The 25,718-nt window shown below is 43.5% G+C and overlaps 2 protein-coding genes across 4 annotated transcripts in view; one reads left to right on the forward strand and one right to left on the reverse strand.

Annotated features, from left to right (window-relative positions):
- LOC129818243 (homer protein homolog 1-like) overlaps positions 1–17,558 on the forward strand; it is a 28,285-nt gene extending 10,727 nt beyond the window's left edge. The window contains exons 2-10 of one of the 2 annotated variants that reach the window (XM_055873990.1): positions 3,550–3,706; positions 7,377–7,508; positions 7,611–7,703; positions 9,863–9,958; positions 10,568–10,716; positions 11,594–11,753; positions 12,699–12,809; positions 12,891–12,971; positions 15,415–17,558. In XM_055873990.1, the coding sequence (XP_055729965.1) occupies positions 3,550–3,706; positions 7,377–7,508; positions 7,611–7,703; positions 9,863–9,958; positions 10,568–10,716; positions 11,594–11,753; positions 12,699–12,809; positions 12,891–12,971; positions 15,415–15,609 (1,174 nt within the window). In that variant the 3' untranslated portion in view covers positions 15,610–17,558. The remainder of the gene's footprint in view (positions 1–3,549; positions 3,707–7,376; positions 7,509–7,610; positions 7,704–9,862; positions 9,959–10,567; positions 10,717–11,593; positions 11,754–12,698; positions 12,810–12,890; positions 12,972–15,414) is intronic. The other variant, XM_055873991.1, reaches the window with a different exon arrangement.
- A 240-nt stretch (positions 17,559–17,798) lies between these two features.
- LOC129818241 (junction-mediating and -regulatory protein-like) overlaps positions 17,799–25,718 on the reverse strand; it is a 71,070-nt gene continuing 63,150 nt past the window's right edge. For both annotated transcript variants that reach the window (XM_055873988.1, XM_055873989.1), the window contains exons 4-10: positions 23,877–24,046; positions 23,138–23,303; positions 22,727–22,914; positions 22,484–22,567; positions 20,832–20,933; positions 20,204–20,714; positions 17,799–20,102 (exon numbers count right to left, since the gene is read on the reverse strand). In XM_055873988.1, the coding sequence (XP_055729963.1) occupies positions 19,786–20,102; positions 20,204–20,714; positions 20,832–20,933; positions 22,484–22,567; positions 22,727–22,914; positions 23,138–23,303; positions 23,877–24,046 (1,538 nt within the window). In that variant the 3' untranslated portion in view covers positions 17,799–19,785. The remainder of the gene's footprint in view (positions 20,103–20,203; positions 20,715–20,831; positions 20,934–22,483; positions 22,568–22,726; positions 22,915–23,137; positions 23,304–23,876; positions 24,047–25,718) is intronic.

Consider the following 25,718-nt stretch of genomic DNA (forward strand, 5'->3'; position numbering starts at 1 on the left):
ATTACCCTGAAAACCAAATGTGCCCTGCCCAAGAAAGTTATGGCCCCACTTAGTTAATGCTAAACTGTTATGGTTCTTTACAGTTCACATCTATCTTGTTTTTGGTTTTGTGATTTACTTAGTGTTTACTTGGAAAACTACCCACAAATACATCTGACCTAAATGCAATGTTAGCATATGGGCAATTTCACAGTAATGGAATTTTCACTTAAAAGGTATGCCAAACCACAAACATTAATTTCAAAGTTTAACAAAACATACAACTCTATGCACAAGGACTACTTGTAACAATTTACACTGAACATTTTACAAAAACACATTTACTGGAAGAGCTGTGCAGATGCAAATTTTGGCAACAGAATTTCTGTAAAACCTCCTCAGGTTTTTTTTAATGTGTCCACATTTTCCAAAAACTCTTAAATATCTGCTCCGAATGAAGATTCAATGATGTCTGCAGAAAGAATGGTGTCAGCTATGACATGACACATTGACTTTGAACCTCATTCTCTTCATGGGGATGTGTCCTAAATAGGTACACAAAGTTATACATATGCAATATCCTCCTTTGCATATTTGGGTATTATTCTACACACTGGTCTCATATGAGGGAGCGAAATGTGAAAATATCTTTAAGATATGTTGGTTTTTGGTAATGTAATTACAAGGCAATGTTTCTTAAACTTACAGAAGGCAAGTCATTTCTCCAAAACTAAGTAGTGTTAGTATTAGTTGGCAGCAGAGTTGGGGTCAATTCCATTTTAATTTCAGTCGGTTTAGAAAGAGAAAAAAAAATTCATAGAAAAGCATTACAAGATCAACTGGGTTGGAATTTCATTGCATTTCCTGAACTGACTGGAATTGAAATGGGGTTGACCCCAACTCTGGAGGGGTCTTTCCTTCAACGTCGTTGTATTTTGATGTATTTATAAAACCTTTTTTTAAGACTTTCTTGGCAACGTTTTTCTAAGACCCCTTTTCCATCTGTTTGACCAGAAATCAAAGCCTTGGCATATTCCAAAGTGTTTAGATGGAACATGGTTGATGTCCTTTTACATAGAAATGTGTGTGTAGCTGTGGACATTTGTACAAATCCATGCTTTCTGAATGGGGCTCCTGCTCCTCCCTGCTGTCTATCAGGGAGAATATATTCAAATGGCTTGTGATTGAGGGGCAAATTGCTGTCATAATAAAATGTGATTCATAAAAAGCAAAGTAAGCGCTCTACTTCTAACAGAACCAGTTATGAGAACAATGTGCTCGTTCATGTCCAGAGCTTTTCCCCCCTAGTTTTATACAGGGGTCTCAAAGAGTGTAGTCACATTATCTGAGGCACTGTTGCTCACGGGTAAATTATCACTCCTCTCTCTCTCTCTGTGTGCTGTGTTCCTCTTTCTTTCTCTTTCCATCACACTCTTGATATATTAAGCCTACACTTATTTAGGATATATGGATTTTGATTTTGAGGAAGTATGAGACATTTAGCAAATTGCCGACAGGAAGACTTCTACCCACCGTTCACTGTTGATGATGTGAAGAGGCTTCTAGCCCAGTCAGTCCCAGCCATAGATATGCCGCTGGCTATGCTATTAGCATAGCCAGCGGCATATCCCAGTCAGGGCCAGGACAGTTGTCTGATCTGTGTATGTGGGCCCAGCCCAGGTACTACCAGGTCACCTTTGGCTCATCTGTTACAGCACAGCACTGCTACTGTAGCCTGACTCTCATGGACATCTGCCCTCTGCTGGACTGTTGGTATAACCACATTCACACATTTTCTTGGGAGAGATGTAACAGAGTTGGTTTGATAAACCATGCTTGTGTGATTAGTAACCTTGCCTGAGTCCTGAGGACTTGCATTAGCACCCAGGCCTAATGCCTAGGCTTTAGCTCAGCGTGCTAACGCTGTCATATGAGATTAACCCAGTAGATCACATACAGTACGTTAATGGACTGTATTCTGGATTGTGTACTTTCTGTGTAAAAGCTTAGCTCCACTTCCCTTAACTTTAGCAGAATCAGTGTGCAGCTTTCAAGCCTTATTGTTCCTATTTCCCCCTGACTCCTGTGTGTGATATAATGGGAGGAGTGATGTGTGTGTGGGGGGGGGGGGGGCGCTCTCATTGTTCAGCTCTGTGGCAGTAAATTTGCATATATGCCCTTCCTACGGCTGCTTTTAAAACTCACACTCACTCACAGGCAGGGCGGTTGAAGTTAGACCCACTTCTCTCCAGCTAATTCTCTCTTACTTTAACACACATGCTCTTTCCCTGTCGCATCCTCTCCTCCAGCCCTTGTTTCATCAGTTCCTTTCATTCTTTTATCCCATTACATTTTTTTCAATCGTATATTGCCTGGCTACCCAGACTCCTTGCTGCAGCCAAACGCTACGCCACACTCACAGACGTTAGTTTCTTCTCCGCACTTTCGGGGCCGTCTGATTGGTCCAGAAACCGATAGGTTGGGCCAGAGCCAGTCACTGATGACTTTGTTTTGTACAACACCACTCGTCACCAGAAACCACTTCAGTGATGGCAGTCTCAGACTAAAGTATGTAGCGAACGACAGAGCAGCCGAAGAATTACAAAAATGTAGTGAGTCGTCAGGCTAATATCACTACTCTCCTCTTATCTCCCAAGTAGCACAGTATAGGTTGGTAGCTTTAATGCTACCAACCTATACATTGTCAAAGAACATTATGTTGAAGAACCACTTCCTTTTATTTAACTAGGCATGTCAGTTAAGAACAAATTCTTATTTACAATGACGGCCTACACCGGCCAAGCCCAGACGATGCTGGGCCAATTGTGCGCCGCCCTATGGGACTCCCAATCACGGCCGGTTGTGATACAGCCTGGATTCGAATCAAGGTGTCTGTAGTGACACTTCTAGTACTGAGATGCAGAGCCTTAGACCAGTGCACCACTCGGGAGCCCATACTTTAATATTTGATTATATTTATCAGGCAGCCGTAACAGTTTTTAAACGTGGCCCTGTGCTGTGGATGCATCATCTTTAATGAACCTCCTCTCTATTGTCTTAGCAAAGGCACGTTAACTGTAATTAATTAATGGACTAGTGGAAAATCGTTTATCCCCGTTGCTCCTGTTTTAGTACCTTAATGTACCCAGCCAGTCAATTTGATTAACTTCAATGTTACATCCATTCATTTCTAGTAAGTGATTTCTGTCTGTGGCTAAGTAATGTTTGTCTTTCTAGTGCTGGTATTAAAACTCCTTGTTAATGTTAATGGGCTCCATCTGGATTGAAGATGCCACACACAAATACTGGAACTGAAGTGTGTGTGTGTGTTTTCCCCCTCTCAGTCATGGCCAGTGCAGTGTGCTGCAGGTGACTGTGAAGAATGGATGTGTGTAGCGATCTCTGGGAGGCTGTGTGTTTCACCTACCACACACTCCACACTCCTACCTCAGCCCTCACACACTCCCAGTACTTTTGTTTCCCATGGCGCAGCTGTACGAACCAACAACTGGGTGGTGAGTTTAATTCCTATGTATATACTGACCCCCCCCCCTCCTGTTTCCCCTACAGAGAGCAGCCTATCTTCAGTACGAGGGCACATGTCTTCCAGATCGACCCCACCACCAAGAAGAACTGGGTTCCCACCAGTAAACACGCCGTCACAGTCTCCTACTTCTACGACAGCACGCGCAACGTCTACCGCATCATCAGTCTGGACGGCTCTAAGGTGTGTGTGTGTTTTGGTGTGCGTGTGTGTGCAGCAAAGTTGTGTAAAAGGAGAGGGAAGATATACAGTGTCTTCAGAAAGTATTCACACCCCTTGACTTTTCCCACATTTAAATAATGCTAAAGTGGAAATATGTTTTTCAAAATGTTTACCAATTTAATGAATAGCTGAAATTTAGTGAGTCAATAAGTATTCAACCCCTTTTGTTATGGCAAGCCTAAAGTTCAGGAGTAAAATGTGGCTTAACAAGTTAATAAGCATGGACTCTGAGTGCAATAATAGTGTTTTACATAGTTTTTGAATGACTACCTCGTCCTTGTACCCCACACATACAATTATCTGTAAGGTCCCTCAGTTGAGAAGTGAATTTCAAACACAGACTCGACCACAAAGAGCAGGGAGGTTTTCCAATGCATAGCAAAGAAGGGCACCTATTGGTAGATGGGTAAAAAAAAAGCAGACATTGAATATCCCTTTGAGCATGTGAAGTTATTAATTACGCTTTGGATGGTGTATCAATATACCCAGTCACTACAAAGATACAGGCGTACTTCCTAACTCAGTTGCCAGAGAGGAAGGAAACCACTCAAGGATTTCACCAAAACATTATAATAATTTAGCGGACGTTCTTATTCAGAGCGACTTACAGGAGCAATTATGGTTAAGTGCCTTGCTCATGGGCACATCAACAGATTTTTTTTCTCCTAGTTGGCTCAAGTATTTGTTCCAACAACCTTTCAGTTACTGGCCCAATGCTCTTAACCGCTAGGCTACCTGCTGCCCTAAATCTACACTGGAGTTGCTTACCAAGAAGACAGGTAATGTTCCTAAGTGGCCGAGTTACAGTTTTGAATGAAATCTACTTGAAAATCTGGCAAGACCTGAAAATGGTTGTCTAGTAATGATCACCAACCAATGTGACAGAGCTTGAAGAATTTTGAAAATAATAATGGGCAAATGTTGCACAATCCAGGTGTGGAAAGCTCTTAAGAGACTTACCCAGAAAGACTCACAGCTGTAATCGCTGCCAAAGGTGCTTCTACAAAGTATTGACTCAGGGGTGTGAATACTTATGCAAATTAGATTTCTGTATTTCATTTCCAATAAATATTAGCACATTTTTCTAAAAACATGTTTTCACTTTGTTATTATAGGGTATTGTGTGTAGAATTTGAATTCAGGCTGTAACACACCAAAATGTGCAAGAAGTCAAGGGGTATGAATACTTTCTGAAGGCAATGTATACAGTGCATGGTTCCCCCTCAGCAAGAGGATTAGAAGTAGCAACAGGAAGGCCACCTCAGGCTCAGGGCACGCCGCGCTATAGATCCGTTAGAATCAATCATGGATTGATGTACACAGACTACATACAGCACGTGAAACACACATCCGTACTTGTGTACAGTATTCCCTCTCTTACCCACAGACAGACTTTACACATTTGACCGTCCCTACAGACACGGACAGACAGAACCAAAGATTGAAGAAAGTTGTAGTCTCACTCACACACACTACATTTCCCACGTGTGTGTGTGTGTGTTTCCATGGCCAGTGGTAACAGCAGAGCCCATGGTTGGTAGTGGCATGGGGGCGGTGTGGCCTGTTCTGTCGTAACACAAATCATTAGAGTCTTCAGAGGGGTGCAGGGGAGGAGCTATTTTAGTACCGCAACGTTATGTCAAGCTCTCCACACACTCTCTACACTGCTTTGCATGTGACCCTTGGTGCTGTAAAGCTAGCGAATAGGTGACCTCAACTGTGGGGTTACTGCTACTGTGCTGAGCTGGAAATAGCAGAGAGACGGTGGGCTGAGGTGCTGCCTGCCACTCTAGCATATACTCGTCATCAACATCCACACAGCCCGAAGTAACTAAACTCATCAAAAAAGAAATGTCCCTTTTTCAGGACCCTGTCTTTCAAAGATAATTAGTAAAAATCTAAATAATTTCACAGATCTTCTTTGTAAAGGGTTTAAACACTGTTTCTCATGCTTGTACAATGAACCATAAACAATTACTGAACATGCACCTGTGGAACGGTCGTTAAGACACTAACAGCTTCCAGACGGTAGGATATTAAGGTCACAGTTCTGAAAACGTACGACACTAAAAAAGCCTTTCTACTGACTCTGAAAAACACCAAAAGAAAGATGCCCAGGGTCCCTGCTCATCTGCGTGAACGTGCCTTAGGCATGCTGCAAGGAGGCATGAGGACTGCAGATGTGGCCAGGGCAATAAATTGCAATGTGCGTACTGTGAGACCCATAAGACAGCACTACAGGGAGACAGGACGGACAGCTGATCCTCCTCGCAGTGGCAGAGGATCGGTACATCCGAACATCACACCTGCGTGACAGGTACAGGATGGCAACAACAACTGCCCGAGTTACACCAGGAACGCACAATCCCTCCGTCAGTGCTCAGACTGTCCACAATAGACTGAGAGAGGCTGGACTGAGGGCTTGTAGACCTGTTGTAAGGCAGGTCCTCACCAGACATCACCGGCAACAACGTCACCTATAGGCACAAACCCACCGTCGCTGGACCAGACAGGACTGGCAAAAAGTGCTCTTCACTGACGAGTCGCGGTTTTGTCTCACCAGTGGTGATGGTCGGATTCGCGTTTATGGATTTGGAGGTGGAGGGTCCGTCATGGTCTGGGGCGGTGTGTCACAGCATCATCTGACTGAGCTTGTTGTCATTGCAGGCAATCTCAACGTTGTGCGTTACAGGGAAGACATCCTCCTCCCTCATGTGGTACCCTTCCTGCAGGCTCATCTTGACATGACCCTCCAGCATGACAATGCCACCACGCACAAAACGAGCAGTATGGCTGTTTTGTGCCATGGCCAGCGAAGAGCCCGGATCTCAATCCCATTGAGCACGTCTGGGACCTGTTGGATTGGAGGGTGAGGGCTAGGGCCATACCCCCCCAGAAATGTCCGGGAACTTGCAGGTGCCTTGGTGGAAGAGTGGGGTAACATCTCACCGCAAGAACTGGCAACTCTGGTGCAGTCCATGAGGAGGAGATACACTGCAGTACTTAATGCAGCTGGTGGCCACACCAGATACTGACTGTTACTTTTGATTTTGACCCCCCCGTTGTTCAGGGACACATTATTCCAGTTCTGTTAGTCACATGTCTGTGAAACGTGTTCAGTTTATGTCTCAGTTGTTGAATCTTGTTATGTTCACACAAATATTTACACATGTTAAGTTTGCTGAAAATTAACACAGAGGAGAGGACATTTCTTTTTTTGCTGAGTTTACATACACACACACAACTTTTCACACACAGAGCTTTACATAGAACTAACAGGCCAACAGTGTGCCTCGCCCACCTTCCTGTCTCCCTCACCCACTGTGGTCGATGCCAGTAGAGTCAATCAGCCTCACTGGGGCCTCCTCTCATTGACGGCTTCCTGTTTAACAATCAATAGGGATGTATCGCACACACGCACGCACGCACGCTCGCACACACACACACACACACACACACAGACAGAGAGATAACACACACACACACACACACACACAGACAGAGAGATAACACATCTAGTTGTTACTGTTGCTGAAGGAAAACGTCCAGAAAACAACAAGCCCACTCATCTTTTAGGCAAATGGGTCAGCATTGCTTTTGTGATTCATACAACTCCTCTCTCCTTCCCCAGGCAATCATCAACAGCACCATCACCCCCAACATGACCTTCACCAAGACCTCCCAGAAGTTTGGCCAGTGGGCCGACAGCCGAGCCAACACCGTCTATGGCCTGGGCTTCTCCTCAGAGAACCACCTGCTCAAGGTACACACACACATCGCCAAAGTTTAACTCACAAACACACCACATACACACACACAGACTAGTTTAGTCAGTGTTGTCTGTGTCATTGTGGTTCTTTCTCAGTTTGCAGAGAAGTTTGCAGAGTTTAAAGAGGCGGCCCGATTAGCCAAGGAGAAATCCCAGGAGAAGATGGAACTCACCAGCACCCCCTCTCAGGTAGTCCCAACAACACACACCCCTACCTCAGATGGGATAGTTCACCAACACCTACTTACCTTAATTAAAAAGAAACCTGTTTCCTCACATTAAATGTAGCTTTTGGACCGGTATAGACTGCAAAGCACCTGGTGGTTTTGTATAACCCACCACTAACATTTTGTTACCAGAAAACAATGGGAGTGAATGGACCCCAAGTGATTTAGGTATTACATTACATTTACATTACATTTAAGTCATTTAGCAGACGCTCTTATCCAGAGCGACTTACAAATTGGTGCATTCACCTTATGATATCCAGTGGAACAACCACTTTACAATAGTGCATCTAACTCTTTTAAGGGGGGGGGGTTAGAAGGATTACTTTATCCTATCCTAGGTATTCCTTAAAGAGGTGGGGTTTCAGGTGTCTCCGGAAGGTGGTGATTGACTCCGCTGACCTGGCGTCGTGAGGGAGTTTGTTCCACCATTGGGGTGCCAGAGCAGCGAACAGTTTTGACTGGGCTGAGCGGGAACTGTACTTCCTCAGAGGTAGGGAGGCGAGCAGGCCAGAGGTGGATGAACGCAGTGCCCTTGTTTGGGTGTAGGGCCTGATCAGAGCCTGAAGGTACGGAGGTGCCATTCCCCTCACAGCTCCGTAGGCAAGCACCATGGTCTTGTAGCGGATGCGAGCTTCAACTGGAAGCCAGTGGAGAGAGCGGAGGAGCGGGGTGACGTGAGAGAACTTGGCAAAGTTGAACACCAGACGGGCTGCGGCGTTCTGGATGAGTTGTAGGGGTTTAATGGCACAGGCAGGGAGCCCAGCCAACAGCGAGTTGCAGTAATCCAGACGGGAGATGACAAGTGCCTGGATTAGGACCTGCGCCGCTTCCTGCGTGAGGCAGGGTCGTACTCTGCGAATGTTGTAGAGCATGAACCTACAGGAACGGGTCACCGCCTTGATGTTAGTTGAGAACGACAGGGTGTTGTCCAGGATCACGCCAAGGTTCTTAGCACTCTGGGAGGAGGACACAATGGAGTTGTCAACCGTGATGGCGAGATCATGGAACGGGCAGTCCTTCCCCGGGAGGAAGAGCAGCTCCGTCTTGCCGAGGTTCAGCTTGAGGTGGTGATCCGTCATCCACACTGATATGTCTGCCAGACATGCAGAGATGCGATTCACCACCTGGTTATCAGAGGGGGGAAAGGAGAAGATTAATTGTGTGTCGTCTGCATAGCAATGATAGGAGAGACCATGTGAGGTTATGACAGAGCCAAGTGACTTGGTGTATAGCGAGAATAGGAGAGGGCCTAGAACAGAGCCCTGGGGGACACCAGTGGTGAGAGCACGTGGTGCGGAGACAGATTCTCGCCACGCCACCTGGTAGGAGCGACCTGTCAGGTAGGACGCAATCCAAGCGTGGGCCGCGCCGGAGATGCCCAGCTCGGAGAGGGTGGAGAGGAGGATCTGATGGTTCACAGTATCAAAGGCAGCCGATAGGTCTAGAAGGATGAGAGCAGAGGAGAGAGAGTTAGCTTTAGCAGTGCGGAGCGCCTCCGTGACACAGAGAAGAGCAGTCTCAGTTGAATGACTAGTCTTGAAACCTGACTGATTTGGATCAAGAAGGTCATTCTGAGAGAGATAGCAGGAGAGCTGGCCAAGGACGGCACGTTCAAGAGTTTTGGAGAGAAAAGAAAGAAGGGATACTGGTCTGTAGTTGTTGACATCGGAGGGATCGAGTGTAGGTTTTTTCAGAAGGGGTGCAACTCTCGCTCTCTTGAAGACGGAAGGGACGTAGCCAGCGGTCAAGGATGAGTTGATGAGCGAGATGAGGTAAGGGAGAAGGTCTCCGGAAATGGTCTGGAGAAGAGAGGAGGGGATAGGGTCAAGCGGGCAGGTTGTTGGGCGGCCGGCCGTCACAAGACGCGAGATTTCATCTGGAGAGAGAGGGGAGAAAGAGTATCACAGGAAGTGATTGGAAACACTACCTGCAAAGCACTACTCTTGGATGAGATGTTAAACTAATTCCTAATGGGAGTTTCTGAAACCAGTACTCTCATGGCAAGACTATAGTGTGTTAATTCTAGTGTCCTGGCTAAACTCCCAACCTGGCCTAACCATCCCCAGCTTTCAATTGGCTCATTCAACCCATCTCTTCTCCCCTGCAACTCTTCCCCAGGTCGCTGCACTAAAAAAGAATGTGCTCTCAGTACCTCACAAAGTACCTCACAAAGTACCTCCCAGAGTACCTCTCAGAGTACCTGTAAAAAAGAAGGTAAAATGGAATCAAAATCATTGTCATCTGACCCTAGTCTCCGATAACCCTCCTGCTTCGCCCTCTTACCCCAGTCCAGTGTTGAAATCCCCAACTACCCCAGGCTAACACTCCAGCCCTTCAGGTGGTCTCCCCACAATGTTGTCACTGCTGTAGAAAAATGGACCAAACAATGTCCATTATACAGTACAGTGTATATTTACCCTAGAATTGAGGTGTTGAATGACACTGTTTCACTCTTTGGGGAGAACCCTGCCCTCTGTGGATTAACAACTTCTCCCTCTCTCTCCCATCCTAATATCAGATTAACACACAGATGAATTAATCCCTTCTCAGTCTCAGATTAACTCTGATCTCCCAGTGTCAGATATGCTCCTATAAAGCGATGTTTCTTTTTACAAGTGAGAAAACAACAAGCTCACTTAAACACATAGGCCTACTCACTTAAGAGAAACAAAAACTCACTTGAAACATCACTTTCTGTGGAGTGTAACTCATTGTGCAGGTATTCTCTCCACATTACATCAGTATTTTATTTACTCAGCAGCTGAGAACATACAGTTCAACTGTATTTCTGTTCCTTTAACCTTATTGTTTACATCATGCCAGGAGTCGGCCACCGGGGACCTGCAGTCACCTTTGACCCCGGAGAGTATCAACGGCACTGATGACGAGAGGGGCACCACCCCTGAAATGCCGCAGCACCCACCCGAGCCCCGTCCCGAGCCGTCTCAGAACCAACTGCCCTTCTCCCACAGGTAAGAACAAGGCTCTGAAGCCAGGGGCTGGAGTAGGGTGTCAAGCACAAAGATAGTTCACCTCAGTGGGCAAGGCATGGTCGGTCAGTGGGTGAAGGCTGAATAAATGAGCACATTCAGTTCTCTTTGGAAATGGTAAGATAATACCAATTGATACAAAAACTATCTTCCAATTCCTTCCTTTAAAACTTTCATCTTCCCTTGTACAAGCTGAACATCCACAGTGCTCCACAGTGCTCCACAGTGCTCCACAGTGCTCCACAGTACTCCACAGTACTCCACTGTGCTCCACTGTGCTCCCAAGTTCAGTCTGGTATTGGAGGGGTTTAGCTGTTCACTGGCACAGCAGCAGCACTGCGTGTGCGTGGTCCACCCACCCCCCTGAATGTGTCGAGTCATCCATCTCTTATTCATGTGGTCCCAGAACCCTGGACAGCTGTTAAGCATTATATCAAAACACTGTGTAGCGCTGATTTTAATTATGAATGACTAAATAAATGGAAAATGTATTTCACTCCCCCACCCCTCCGTATTCACCATACATGGTTCCCCTCATGTCCACTCTAGCCTCTGAGGTCAGTAATGCTGATGAACATGAAGTTGAACATGTATTTGTACATTGGTGCTGGAATGGTTCATAGTCTTCTAGTCAAATGACAGCATTGTTATTTTTTGCAATAAACTCAGGAAAACAATGATTGAGTTTATATCAAAGATGGAGTCTTGATCTTGCAGTCTTAAGACCAGTCGTGACCACAAAAAAGCAGTCTTGGTCAGTTGGTCTTGTCATGTGTCTCAATACACTGGGTCTGGGTCTTGGCACCAATGTCTGGGTCATGGTCACTGAAATTCTGCTGAAGTGTCTGTCTGTCTCCAGTTCGTCCAGTATTAACAAGCACTGGGAGGCCGAGCTGGCAGCCCTGAAGGGCAACAATGCCAAGCTGACAGCAGCTCTGCTGGAGTCCACAGCCAACGTCAAACAGTGGAAACAACAACTGGCTGCTTACCAGGAGGAGGCTGAGAGACTACATACACGCGTAAGACTGACTTTATAAAGGGATACTAGAGAGAGACTACATACACGCGTAAGACTGACTTTATAAAGAGATACTAGAGAGAGACTACACAAACGCGTAAGACTGACTTTATAAAGGGATACTAGAGAGAGACTACACAAACGGGTAAGACTGACTGACTTTATAAAGGGATACTAGAGAGACTACACAAACGGGTAAGACTGATTGACTTTATAAAGGGATACTAGAGAGAGACTACACAAACGGGTAAGACTGACTTTATAAAGGGATACTAGAGAGACTACACAAACGGGTAAGACTGACTTTATAAAGGGATACTAGAGAGACTACACAAACGGGTAAGACTGACTTTATAAAGGGATACTAGAGAAAGACTACACAAATGGGTAAGACTGACTGACTTTATAAAGGGATACTAGAGAGAGACTACACAAACGGGTAAGACTGACTGACTTTATAAAGGGATACTAGAGAGAGACTACACAAACGGGTAAGACTGACTGACTTTATAAAGGGATACTAGAGAGAGACTACACAAACGGGTAAGACTGACTTTATAAAGGGATACTAGAGAGACTACACAAATGGGTAAGACTGACTGACTTTATAAAGGGATACTATAGAGACTACACAAACGGGTAAGACTGACTTTATAAAGGGATACTAGAGAGAGACTACACAAACGGGTAAGACTGACTTTATAAAGGGATACTAGAGAGAGGCTACATACACGCGTAAGACTGACTTTATAAAGGGATACTAGAGAGAGACTACACAAACGGGTAAGACTGACTTTATAAAGGGATACTAGAGAGAGAGACTACACAAACGGGTAAGACTGACTGACTTTATAAAGGGATACTAGAGAGAGGCTACACAAACAGATCAGAATGGTTACACAAAGAACATAAAAACGATATGATTACCAACACTGTGTGTCCTCAGGTGACAGAGCTGGAGTGTGTTAGTGGTCAGACGCCAGTCATCAAATCCCAGAAGACTGAGCTCAACCAGACGATAGAAGAACTGGAGTCAGCATTAAAGGCCAAGGAGGAGGTGTGTGTGTGTGTAAACTGTATTTGTGAGGGAGAAAACGTACATGTGAGCCCTGTGATTGTATATTTTCCCTCCCTGCAGGAACTAGAGAGGTTGAAAGAGGAAGTGGAGAGTGCCAATGAGTTCCAGATTCAGAAGGAATCGCTAACACAAAAACTACAGGTGAGACTAATGAACAACACTACAGTATTGCACTGCACACCACACTGGGCCTCAGACATCTGTTTTCACTGCAGTGTGTGTTTGTTGGTTTGTGCGTGTTTGTCTTTGTGTTTATAAGTGTGGGTGTGTGTTTTGTCTTTGTGTGTTTGTCTATACAGTGCCTTGCAAAAGTATTCAGACCCTTTGGATTTCTACACATTTTATTGTGTTACAAAGTGGGATTAAAATGATTTTAATTGTCTTTTTTTTGTCAGCAATCTACTCAAAATATTATGACAATGTCTATGTTTAAGATATATACAAATTTGATTACTTAAATATAGTCATTGCATAAGTATTAAGCCATTTTGATCAGGCAAGTCTAATTTAGTAAAGGAGTAAAAATCTAATAAGTTACATGGACTCACTCTGTGAAATAATAGGGCTTGAGATTATTTTTGAATGACTACCTCTTCCTCTGTCCCCCATACAACATATGTAAGGTCCCTCAGTCAAGTGTTGAATTGAGGGACCTGTGTTTGAAAGTCAAACCACCTCAATTGGGTTAAGGTCAGGTGATTGTGAAGGCCAGGTCATCTGATGCAGTACTCCATCACTCTCCTTCTTGGTCAAATAGCCCTTACACTGCCTGGAGGTGTGGTGGGTCATTGTCCTGTTGAAAAACAAATGATAGTCCCACTAAGTGCAAACTAGATGGGATGGTGTATCTCTGCAGAATGCTGTGGTAGCCATGCTGGTTAAGTGTGCCTTGAATTCTAAATAAATCACGGACAGTGGCACCAGCAAAAACACCACCACACCATCGCACCACCTCCTCCATGCTTCACGGTGGGAACCACACATGCAGAGATCTTCTGTTCACCTACTCTGCGTCTCACAAAGACACTGTGGATGGGACCAAAAATCTAAAATTTGGACTCATCAGACCAAAAGACAGATGTGCACCGGTCTAATGTCCATTGGTCGTGTTTCTTGGCCCAAGCAAGTCTCTTCTTATTGGTGTCCTTTAGTAGTGGCTTCTTTGCAGCAAATCGACCATGAAGGCCTGATTCATGCAGTCTCCTCTGAACAGTTGATGTTGAGATGTGTCTGTTACTTGAACTCTGTGACACATTTATTTGGGCTGCAATCTGAGGTGCAGTTAACTCTAATGAACTTACCCTCTGCAGCAGAGGTAACACTGCCTTTCCTGTGGCGGTCCTCATGAGAACTAGTTTCATCATAGCGCTTGATGGTTTTTGCGACTGCACTTGAAGAAACATTCAAAGTTCTTGAAATGTCCCGCTTTGACTGACCTTCATGTCTTAAAGTAATGATGGACTGTCATTTCTCTTTGCTTATTTGAGCTGTTCTTGCCATAATATGGACTTCGTCTTTTACCAAATAGGGCTATCTAATGTATACCACCCCTACCTAGTCACAACACAACTGATTGGCTCAAATGCATTAAGAAAGAAAGAAATTCCTCTATGTAACTTTTAACAAGGCCCACCTGTTAAGTGAAATGCATTCAAGGTGACTACCTCATGAAGCTGGTTGAGAGAATGCCAAGAGTGCAAAGCTGTCATCAAGGCAAAGGGTGGCTGCTTTGAAGAATCTCAATTATATAATATATTTTGATTTATTTAACACTTTTTTTGGGTTACTACATGATTCCATATGTGTTATTTCATAGTTTTGATGTCGTCACTATTTTTATACAATGTAGAAAATAGTCAAAATAAAGAAAAATTAGTGAGTAGTACTTGAATGAGTAGGTGTGTTCAAACTTTTGACTGGTACTGGATATCCTTGAATAAAAATGGTACACTGGGCCTTTAATAGTCCTGTACTAGCGGACTGATATAGCCCTTTGCAGTGCGGGCAAAACATCTGCAGCCCCAAAAATACTTCCGGCAGCTTGATTTAAAAAAATTAAGGATAATAATGTTGTTAGGACAGACACTTTATCCTTGTATGTTAGGATTTCATTTTATTTTTGTACTTTTTGCCATTTATGAATGTTATTCGATGCGTTTCTATGGGCTTTAGAAAATCTATATTTTACCAAGTAATTGATACTTAAAGGGGTCCTACAATTCGAATTGTAGGACCAAATAGCTAAGTTATCCATAGAATGACCATTTGAAAACAATTCCATATGTCAGTTTAGGACGCCCCCCTCCCCCAAAGTTTTAGAACGTCTTATCCAGAGCGACATAGTAGTGAGTGGATACATTTGTTATTTGTACTGGTCCCCGTAGGAATCCAACCCACAACCATGACTTTGCAAGCACCGTGCTCTCTACCATCTGAGCCACACAGGACCTTTTTAATCACACTTTTTAACACAATAAAATGTGAAGAATCCAAGGTTTATGAATATTTTTTCAAGCCACTGTATGAGTAAGTTTGCTGTGTGCACACGTTAACACAACATCCCCCCCCTCTACCCCACCCCCAGGAGACTGAGGAGAGGAACCAAACGTTGGAGGCCCAGCTGGGGGAGTTAGAGCTGCGTCTGGAGGGCAGTCAGCTAGAGAGCGAGGCCTTCAGGAAGAGTCTGCGGTCCCTGCTGGAGCTGCTGGACGGGAAGATCTTTGAGCTGACAGAGCTCCGAGACAGCCTAGCCAGACTCATCGAGGACAGCAGCAGCTAGAAGAGACAAGAGAAGTGCTACAACAGAGCCCCCAAGTGGAGCACCATCACCACCATAATAACATAGTGACTGGAGAAGGAATTGTAGTCAGTGCACGAAGGCACTGTATGAAAATATTCACACTGTTATTAGTACATAGTCATTATTCTTCACTCACACTAACATGCACATAATCAAGCATGTGTTGATTATGCCACCTGCTTGAACATAATTGTAAATAGATAGACTTGCTCGCTTGGATTCTCTAGTTTTGGCTAATGTTCACTACATATTGCTGGTACACCTGTATACTATATGAACATACTCACACACTTTATACACACACTTCAGAGGTCCTGTCGAGGCTTTGTTTGGGCCCTGCCTTCCATCTCTTCTCTCTCCCTGTGGGATGTTCTTTATACATTACAGACTACAAGCTGCTCAAATATCTATTTTCTCTCTGCTTTTTTTTGTTGCCAAGTCTGGCTAGCATTCCATAGGAGAGGACGTTGAATATGGTGGGTTATTTTGCTTTGGGTTTTTCTTCCATTACAGACACTATTAACAGAAATAGGAAGCCCTCATTTTCTATATTTATTTGGTGCAAAGTTCAGATGAGTTGCTGGTGGATGTTTTTGTTTAATCTTTGCTGTTGTCCGTCATGCATTCAGGTCTGTTTTCTAACTATTTTGCATATACCACTTTATTATTCAGTTATTACTACAGTACTATTATTGCTCTGGTTACTATGGAGATATCATTGTCAGCCAAATGGACAGTCCGATTAGATGAGGTCATGGAGATGTAGACAGTTGTACTCACTGGTCCTTACAGCGTTTCACTGGACTCAATGGTCGTTTGCTCCGAGGCTCCATCTAAGGACTAAGGGTCAGAGGTCAGACAGATGACCTCCCAGTGACCTTGTTATTAAATGCTCCTAATGTCCTCCTCCTATCACAACATTTCCATGGAGATTAAAAAAGAATGTGGCATCTTGTCCAAGATTGAGGACCGATCTGGGACAACCTTCTATATACTAAATGAGCAATATAAAGAGAGAGCGTCAAGAGTAAAAATACACATTTCAGTCTCACTTTCAGGTATTTTCCTCCTCTTCTGGGAAATGTAAGGAGAGACAAGATGGGGAACAATGCCAACCCAAGGCCAGAAGCTGGGGTTTGGGTCAGCAGTTACTACAAAAGTCTTTCCTTTCTATAAACTTTTGTATTACAAATACTAATATAACAAATTTATAGTGCACTTGTGAAAATGGAATTGAATGTTTGGGTGAATCCAAAACAATTTTTCTTTATTTTCCCTCCCCTTGTTTCTGTTACAACTTGAAGTGCAGTGATTGATTGGTTCCTATGTTTTCCCTTAATTTATTATTCCAGATATATTATAACCACAGATTGAGAACTTTATGACACACATTTTTCTTTGAATTTAATGATTTTCATGTCTGGTATGTGGGTGTCAAGGTAGATTATTTATTTTATTTTTTTTGGTGTAAAAAAAAAAACAGGCAATATTTTTGAACTATTTTAAAAGGAAATGGATTTACAGAGACCCTTGTGCATAGCAGGTGTGGTTTGCAGAGACATTATTTCCTTTTGCCAAATGTTTTCCTGTACAGAATATGAATTTTGCTGACATTGCCTTTGGTACAAAGATGCATCAATGGTAGCTAACTACGGTACTTTTGTCGGGTTTACTATTGCCAAAAATCTGTGATAATGTATAAAAAATAAAACTATATGTATACCTGAAGAACACTATTAAGGGCTTGTTGGTTCTGGTATCTTTGAGAGATTTGAATGTGGTTTCTGGGCTGGTTGGCGTTTTCAATTATGATCTGTACTACAATTTGAAAGGGAATAATGTTTGAGTAATAATTTTGAATGATTATACCACATGCTTAAACAATTGTAATTGAGTTTATAGTAAAATGTTTTTAAAAATTTAACAAATGAAGGGTTGTCATTTTTCACTATCTGAATGTTCCTCCTTGTTTTCTCTAATCTGCACTCACTTCAGTTCCTGTCCTGATGCTTCTTGTATAACATCACATCCACTCACTGCCTATTTGTGGTTGACCTCATGTGGATGTGCATGATGTACTAGACCCAACAAAAGGCTGTCTAGTTTGGCCAAAGGCTGAGTTGAGTCCTAATGGCTCTGTGATGCCAAGTCAAAGAACAGGACAGGAAGACATTTTGGTACTTGGTTTTATTTTGAAGGGAAAAAATATAATGGGATATATAAAGCAGTTAGGAATGCAATAACAGTAAAACGAGAGTAAAAGGCAAAAAAACAACATTAAAGCACATTTACATTTTGTATGGTATTGCTTTATAAATTCTTGTTTTACTCAATAAATACTTAGGATGTTTTTAAGCATGCCAATGTATTTTCAGGATGTACATTATATATTACATTTCAGTTTAATATAATAATATTGCACTTATCTAGTGACGGACTCATCTTCAAATCAGACCAGGCCAGCCACATGCATAAGGTTATAGGTCAAACTGTAGTGTTAGCTAAAGACAGAAAGAAGAGATGGAAATGAATAATACAAAAGATTTTACAAATCATGTATAAAATACTTAAAGACCCCAAATACAATGAAGAAAACTGACAAAAATGAAAGTGATTTTCTAACAGACAGGTTTGTACTGTATATGTCTAGAGACCATGAGACAGGTCTAGGAAGGGGGCATCTCAAAAAAACTAAAATGGCTGCCTCTACACTCCTAAACTTCTCTACAGCTGCACTAAAAAAAATCTACAGTGAAAAGCTAATTCCTCTGAGTCATTCTACTGTGTTGCTGTCACCTACCCACCATTTATAGATCAGTGCAGATGAAGGAGAAGAAGCCACTTCAGACTAGAAACCCAGTCAGATATGCGGACGCTGCAGAAATTCACATGATTGGGTTTTGACCACTTGCCATGAAGACACAGCATGAAGCATGAGCCCCATATGCTCAGCCTACTGAATCACTGTGGTTAGTTACCAGTACCATACCACTGGTGGATTCAGTGAGGTAAACACAGATATAAATATAATGAATAGAGCTGACAAGATCCCTGTTCTACATGACCGACAATCATATCAGTTCTGCACCATACATTTCTATCTGAGGGTTTTTCAAGACCGGAAAAATACAGTACTACCACCTTTGACCTGGCCAAATGTCAACTTGGACAGCAGTTGTACACACAGTCCTTCAGTTCCAAACAGTACATCATTTTCTCTTCAATATGATTCATTACAGTAAACAGGGATTGTTCCTATAGAAATAGTTTCAGTTTTGACAACTCTTAGATACAACAGATAGAAGAATCAGGCGTAGATAAGGTGAAGCGACTCCACGGTAATAGTGGACTCGTGAAAAATAATATCAGTGAAAATAAAGTGGTGAAAAAAAGAAAAAGAAACTCCTTTCTAAATGAAAACGACCTTAAAAAGAAGGTAAAAGCACACTTTAAAAACCATCAACAGAAACACATGTCATGATGGAATATGAATATAGAGTATGGAATGAATGACACCTGTCTTTGTAGAGCTGGACAGATCAGCTGACTTTAAAGGGCACTGGTTTTACAGAGAAAAATATCATGACTTCTCGACACCAGGGGTTGCCACGCTCACCCGCAGAGGACTGGACGGTGTGAGTGCAGGCATTTTGTTCCAGCCAAACAATATCACACTTTATTCTATGGGGGGTTGAATTAACATTAAAGGAAACACTCAATCCTGTCAAACGGAAAACAAACTCACCCCAGCAACCTAACCTCTCCAACCTCATAGTTAATTCTATATAAAGGGATCCCAGAACCCTAGCTCTCCAGTCGGTGCACTGACAAGGAGCCTTATTCCCCTGCTTGGTCCAGGAAAAAGAAGGAATCGAGTGAAGGAATTATTTTTTACATAGTGACTTTCATTACTAGGTTCTCAAAGTGCTTGACTATATAGAGCGTGAGAAGTCAGCACAACACAGAAAACCAGGAGCAAAGGCTATTGGTCCATTACAAAGACGAGAAGAAATAGTAAGAAATAATTAACATCTCTACTCAGGAAACATCTCTACTCAGCTTTCAGTCTGTCAATGTGGAGCCAGAAATAGTAGATGGTAGTGGCTGAGGTCAAAGGTCAGAGTCCCAGTCGGTGCCGGTGTGTGTATCTTGTATCTAGTTCTCCCAGTCGGTGCAGGGCAGGCCTTCGTCCTCAGACTCAGACTCAGGCGAAGCCTCCTTGATGCGTCTCAGGGCTTCATGGATGGAACGGGTCAGAGCGTCGGCAGAGTGGGGGAACAAGCCCTTGGTGTGCCGCTGCTGTTCCGGCTGCGTCCGAACCTTCTTCAACCGGACACCCTGCCGAATCTGGGCCAGGATGTTGTTGCTCTCGTCATCGTCTGGGTCGGGGGCTAGGACTCTCAGCTCAGCCTTACGCAGGTGGAAGCTGCCTCTCTTCAGGGAGTTCAGGACCTCATCCATGGGAGAACTCGCTGGAGAGATGGGAGAATGGAACAATGTTAAAAATCTAGTCAAGTTATGATTCTGATATATTCCTTTAAAATCCAGGTAACAGTATATTGTCATGTCTGACCTCTCCTCCATTGTGAGGAGTCCAGCATGGCTGTCTTCTTCAGTTTCTTTCTGGCTGTCTGCAGCTGACTGCTGTCAAAGAAACGTGGGGAGAAGGGAGCCAGTGGGAGAGGCTCTGAATCCGACCCAGCCTTGGACTGCCGGACTGGGCTAGTGGGGTGAGCCCACTCAACTCCCTCACTGGAGAGGTCATCTAAGGAGGGAACGGGTGGGGGAGGAGGAGGGGGAGGAGGTGGAGGTGCAGAGGAGGGGATCGCTGAGAGGGGAGGAAGAGAGGGGGTAGAGAGAGGCTCAGTGGCGCCCCCTAGCGGGGTTAGAGAGACACTCTGGTGACCACAGGCATCAGAGGGAGGAGCAGAGAGCTCAGGGAGGTCAACAGTGTCTGTTTGGACACTGGCAGCCAGGGTCTCAGGCCTCCCCGCGGGGGAGAGGGGAGAGGAGGTTTTCCTCCGAGAGTGGCCGTGGGACATACGCAGTCTGCTGGACTTCAGAGTCACCTGACCAGGGAAACGCTGCAACAAACAAAAAAACAAAAGTTACAACATGCGTCTAAACACAGTGTCAACCTAAGATGTACTCAACATGAGAGGTTTAGACTTTGTTATTCAGAAGTAACTGTGTCCTCTCACCTGTTTGAAGCTGCGTAGTCTGTCCAGAGTTCTCGACCTATCCATACTCATTCTGGCGTTACTCTTCTCCTCCTCTTCCTCTTCCTCCTGCTCCTCCCCTCGCTATGGAGAAACACAGACAGGATGAGGAACTATTCACCATCATTCCCATAACACTGAATCAACTAGAGGCATGGCCGATTAATTAGGGCCGATTTCAAGTTTTCATAACAATCGGTAATCTGCCTTTTTGGACACCGATTATGGACGATTACATTGCAATCCACAAGGAAACTGCGTGGCAGGCTGACCACCTGTTACGCGAGTGCAGCATCAAAATGACCTGTGGCTGCAAGGAGCCAAGGTAAGTTGCTAGTTAGCATTAAACTAGCTAACTATAAAAAACAATCAATCTTCACATAATCACTAGTTAACCACACATGGTTGATGATATTACTAGGTTAACTAGCTTGTCCTGCATTGCATATAATCAATGCGGTGCCTGTTAATTTATCATCGAATCACAGCCTACTTCAACTTCGCCAAACGGGTGATGATTTAACAAAAGCGCATTCCCGAAAAAAGCACAATCGTTGCACAAATGTACCAAACTATAAACATCAATGTCTTTCTAGAAATCAATAAACAGAAGTATATATTTTTTTACACCTGCATATTTAGTTAAAAGAAGTTAATGTTAGCAGGCAATATTAACTAGGGAAATTGTGTCACTTCTCTTGCGTTCGGTGCAAGCAGTCAGGGTATATGCAGCAGTTTGGGCCGCCTGGCTCGTTGCGAACAGTGTGAAGACCATTTCTTCCTAACAAAGGCCGTAATTAATTTGCCAGAATTTTACATAATTATGACATAACATTGAAGGTTGCGCAACGTAACAGTAATATTTAGACTTAGGGTTGCCACCCGCTCCATAAAATATGGAACGGTTCCGTATTTCACTGAAAGAATAAACGTTTTGTTTTCGAAATAATAGTTTACGGATTTGACCATATTAAAAATGACCTAAGGATCGTATTTCTGTGTGTTTATTATAATTAAGTCTATGATTTGATATTTGATGGCGCAGTCTGACTGAGCGGTGATAGGCAGCAGCAGGCTCGTAAGCATTTATTCAAACAGCACTTTACTGCGTTTGCCAGCAGCTCTTAGCAATGCATGAAGCACAGCTCTGTTTATGACTTATCAATTTATCAAGCCTATCAACTCCCGAGATTAGGCTGGCAATACTAAAGTGCCTATAAGAACATCCAATAGTCAAAGGTGTATGAAATACAAATGGTATAGAGATAAACAGTCGACGCGTCATAATTCCTTTAATAACTAAAACCTAAAACATCTTAACTGGGAATATTGAAGACTCATTTACTTTCTTCTCCAACACTGTGTTTTTGCATTATTTAAACCAAATTGAACATGTTTCATTATTTATTTGAGACTAAATAGATTTTATTGATGGATTATATTACGTTATAATAAAAGTGTTCATTCAGTATGTTGTAATTGTCATTATTACAAATATATATATAAAAATCGTCCGATTAATCGTTATTGGCTTTTTTGGTCCTCCAATAATCGGTATTGGTATCGGCGTTGAAAAATCATAATCGGTCGACCTCTAGAATCAACACAAACACTAATGAAACATATCAGTGTACCTGTTGCAGTGCTTGATGGGTCTGGTCGTCCTTACTACCTTGGCGTTGCTGTATCTTCTGGTTGTGGTTGATGATACAGATCTCCTGGTTACAGATAAACAAGACATATTACAGCCAACACATTACAGGAGGATTGAAAGTATTGGTTTTACTTTTCTACATATTTTTGATTTCGAGGTAGGCTTTCATGGCTTTGATTTGTTAGTAAGTCCAGAGCTAAGCGTGTGATTGGTTGATTATTACCTTTTTGGTTTTAAGGTAGGCCTTCTTGGCGGTGATGCGTCCCCTGCGTGCCTCTAGCTGTCTGGTCTTCTGCTGCAGCTGGCTGAGCTTGTCTCTGAGGGGGGGAAGAGAGGCCGAGGGGTCCTCTACCCTCCGCATGGCATCAGGACTCTCATACGCATCATAGTACACTACCTCGTCCTGCCGCTCTGGGGAGGGAAGGGCGCAGAGAGGTACACTGTTAGATAGCCTCACTAGTAGTGTTTCTACAGAGGCTTTGGAGCTGAGCAGTTAGAACAGGTCTAGTGGTTCATTAACAGTAACAGGTTAAGATGTATAGTAGTCTGGGGAGGCTGGTGAGTTGGGCGTTGAGCAGCAGTTCCTAGTCTGAATGTTACTTAGAAGTAACAGGTATAAAGTGCATAGTATTACCAGTGATCTGTCTGCGGAGGCTGGTGAGCTGGGCGTTGAGCAGCAGTTCCTCACAGCGCAGCACCTCAGCCTGGATGTCATAGAGCTGCAGCTGGAGCTCATAGTACAGCGCCTCCATCTGGTCCAACCGCTGCATGGCATTCTCTCCCTCCTGCAGGCTCTGCATCTGAGACAGACAGACATAGATGGGCAGAAACACAGACAGAGAATCAGAATATTGTGTACATCAGGGATGGACAACTTTGATGGGAGTGAGGGCCACAAGAAATCTGAACTCATCATGAAGGGCCGCAGTTGCTGGCGGGTCTGCGTACACACATGTGCATTTCGAAATTGCACCTTGGTTATTCTACTATTCTAACTACAACAGAAATTTGAGACCCGACTGAGTTTTTTTTGTTTTATTGATCTGAGGGCCTTCAGAAGGGGGGCCGCCGCCAGTTGCCCATCCCTGGTGTACCTGATGTGTGGTGAGACATCTGGTGTAAAATGGCTGCCGTGGCATCACCCAGGTAGGTGATACACATTGGTGGTGGATGAGGCATGATTCCCGAATACAATGTGCTTTGAGCATCTTGAAAAATGCTATATAGATTTATCAGTACTTCCCCTCTCAGGCCGTGTTTCCTCTGCTTCAGGCAGATCTCCTTGGCCCTCATTAGTTGACTATTTATTACTATAATAACAGTAGTAGTATAGTCATAGTATTAGTTGTAGTACTGTAATATAGGAGTAATACCTCCTCTTTCAGGCTGTGTTTTCTCTGCTCCAGGCAGATCTCCTTGGCCCTCATCAACTGCAGCGTTTCCTTGGAGACGGCGTACTGCAGACGCTCCATGCGGTCCACAGCTGCAGCCCACGTCGACTTGCCAAACTTCCTCTGGTCCACACGCATCCGCTCATACACCGCTGCAACACAAACACACCCACAGAACAATTACTGTAAAACTTCAATAGCTTGGGCGTTTATTTGCTTAAACAGAACACAACAGGCATGTATGTGTTATCATTTGCACACCATGTCACATTTATTTTGTCTTAGTATGCCTCTATATATATATTGTTTTTACAAGATATGTCCTTGACAGAATACCCCTCTGTGCATTTTAGTCAGTTCTTACTTTCACCACTAGAGGGCTATCTGCTGATTTCTAGGGGTCTGTACTGCCTAAGCTGGAGACAAAAACAAATGATTTACATGTTTGGGAATAGTTATAGACTTTGTAGTCAGTGTGGAGCCAGTGGATAGTTGGGTTATGGTTAGTTTGGGGATTCTGGGAGAGCAGTTTAAAGCCTGGAGATTATGGTCTGACTGAGGGGGTGATCTGCCATCTGGATAATTCATGGCTCTGGAGTTTGTCTGTACAGAGTTTGTGTGTGTTTATGTGTTTCTCTATAGGCGTGTTCACACTGCACCTTAGCTTGGGGCTAAGGGAGATTTTAGCCTGGGGCTAAGGGAGATTTTAGCCCAGGGATAAGGGAGTGTTCACACTAGAGGTCGACCGATTATGATTTTTCAACGCCGATACCGATACCAATTATTGGGGGCCCAAAAAAAGACGATCCCGATGAACTTCTTATGTATTGAGTAGCTTGGATGAAAGGTGCACATAGGTGCCCAGAGTAAACGGCCTGCTCCTCATAGTTGCTAATATATGCATATTATTATTAGTATTGGATAGAAAACACTCTGGAGTTTATAAAACTGTTTGAATTATGTCTTTGAGTATAATAGAACTCATATGGCAGGCAAAAACACTTCCTGTTTGGATTTTTTCTGAGGCTGGTAGATTTTCAACCAAGCTCCCATTGAAATTACAGCGAGATGTGGATGAGTTTTCACTTCCTACGGCTTCCACTAGATGTCAACAGTCAATAGAACTTTGTCTGATGACTCTACTGTGAAGGGGGGCCAAATGAGACTGGAATGAGTAACCACTGCCATGAGGTGACCATGCATTCACCACGCGCGTTCACGTAAGAGGCAGCTCTGTTCCATCGCTCATTTGAAGTCAATGTAATTCTCCGGTTGGAACGTTATTCAAGATGTATGTTAACAACATCCTAAAGATTTATTCAATACATCGTTTGACATGTTTCTACTGACTGTTACGGAACTTTTGGACATTGTCACGTTTTAGTGAACGCGCTTTGTGACTTTGGAATTGTTTACCAAACGCGCTAACCAAAGTAGCTAATTGGACATAAATAACGGACATTATCAAACAAATCAAGCCTTTATTGTGGACCTGTGATTCCTGGGAGTGCATTCTGATGAAGATCATCAAAGGTAAGGAAACATTTATCATGTATTTCTGGTTTCCGTTGACTCCAACATGGCGGCAAATTTGACTCTTGTTCTGAGCTCCGTCTCAGATTATTGCATGGTTTGCTTTTTCCGTAAAGTTTTTTTGAAATCTGACACCGCGGTTGCATTAAGGAGAGGCATATCTATAATTCCATGTGTATAACTTGTATTATCATCTACATTTATGATGAGTATTTCTGTTGAAACGATGTGGCTATTCACTATCACTGGATGTTTTTGGAACTAGTGAATGTAACGCGCTAATGTAAACTC

Source organism: Salvelinus fontinalis, chromosome 21 (assembly GCF_029448725.1).
Source record: "Salvelinus fontinalis isolate EN_2023a chromosome 21, ASM2944872v1, whole genome shotgun sequence".
NCBI classification, from domain to species: Eukaryota; Metazoa; Chordata; class Actinopteri; order Salmoniformes; family Salmonidae; genus Salvelinus; species Salvelinus fontinalis.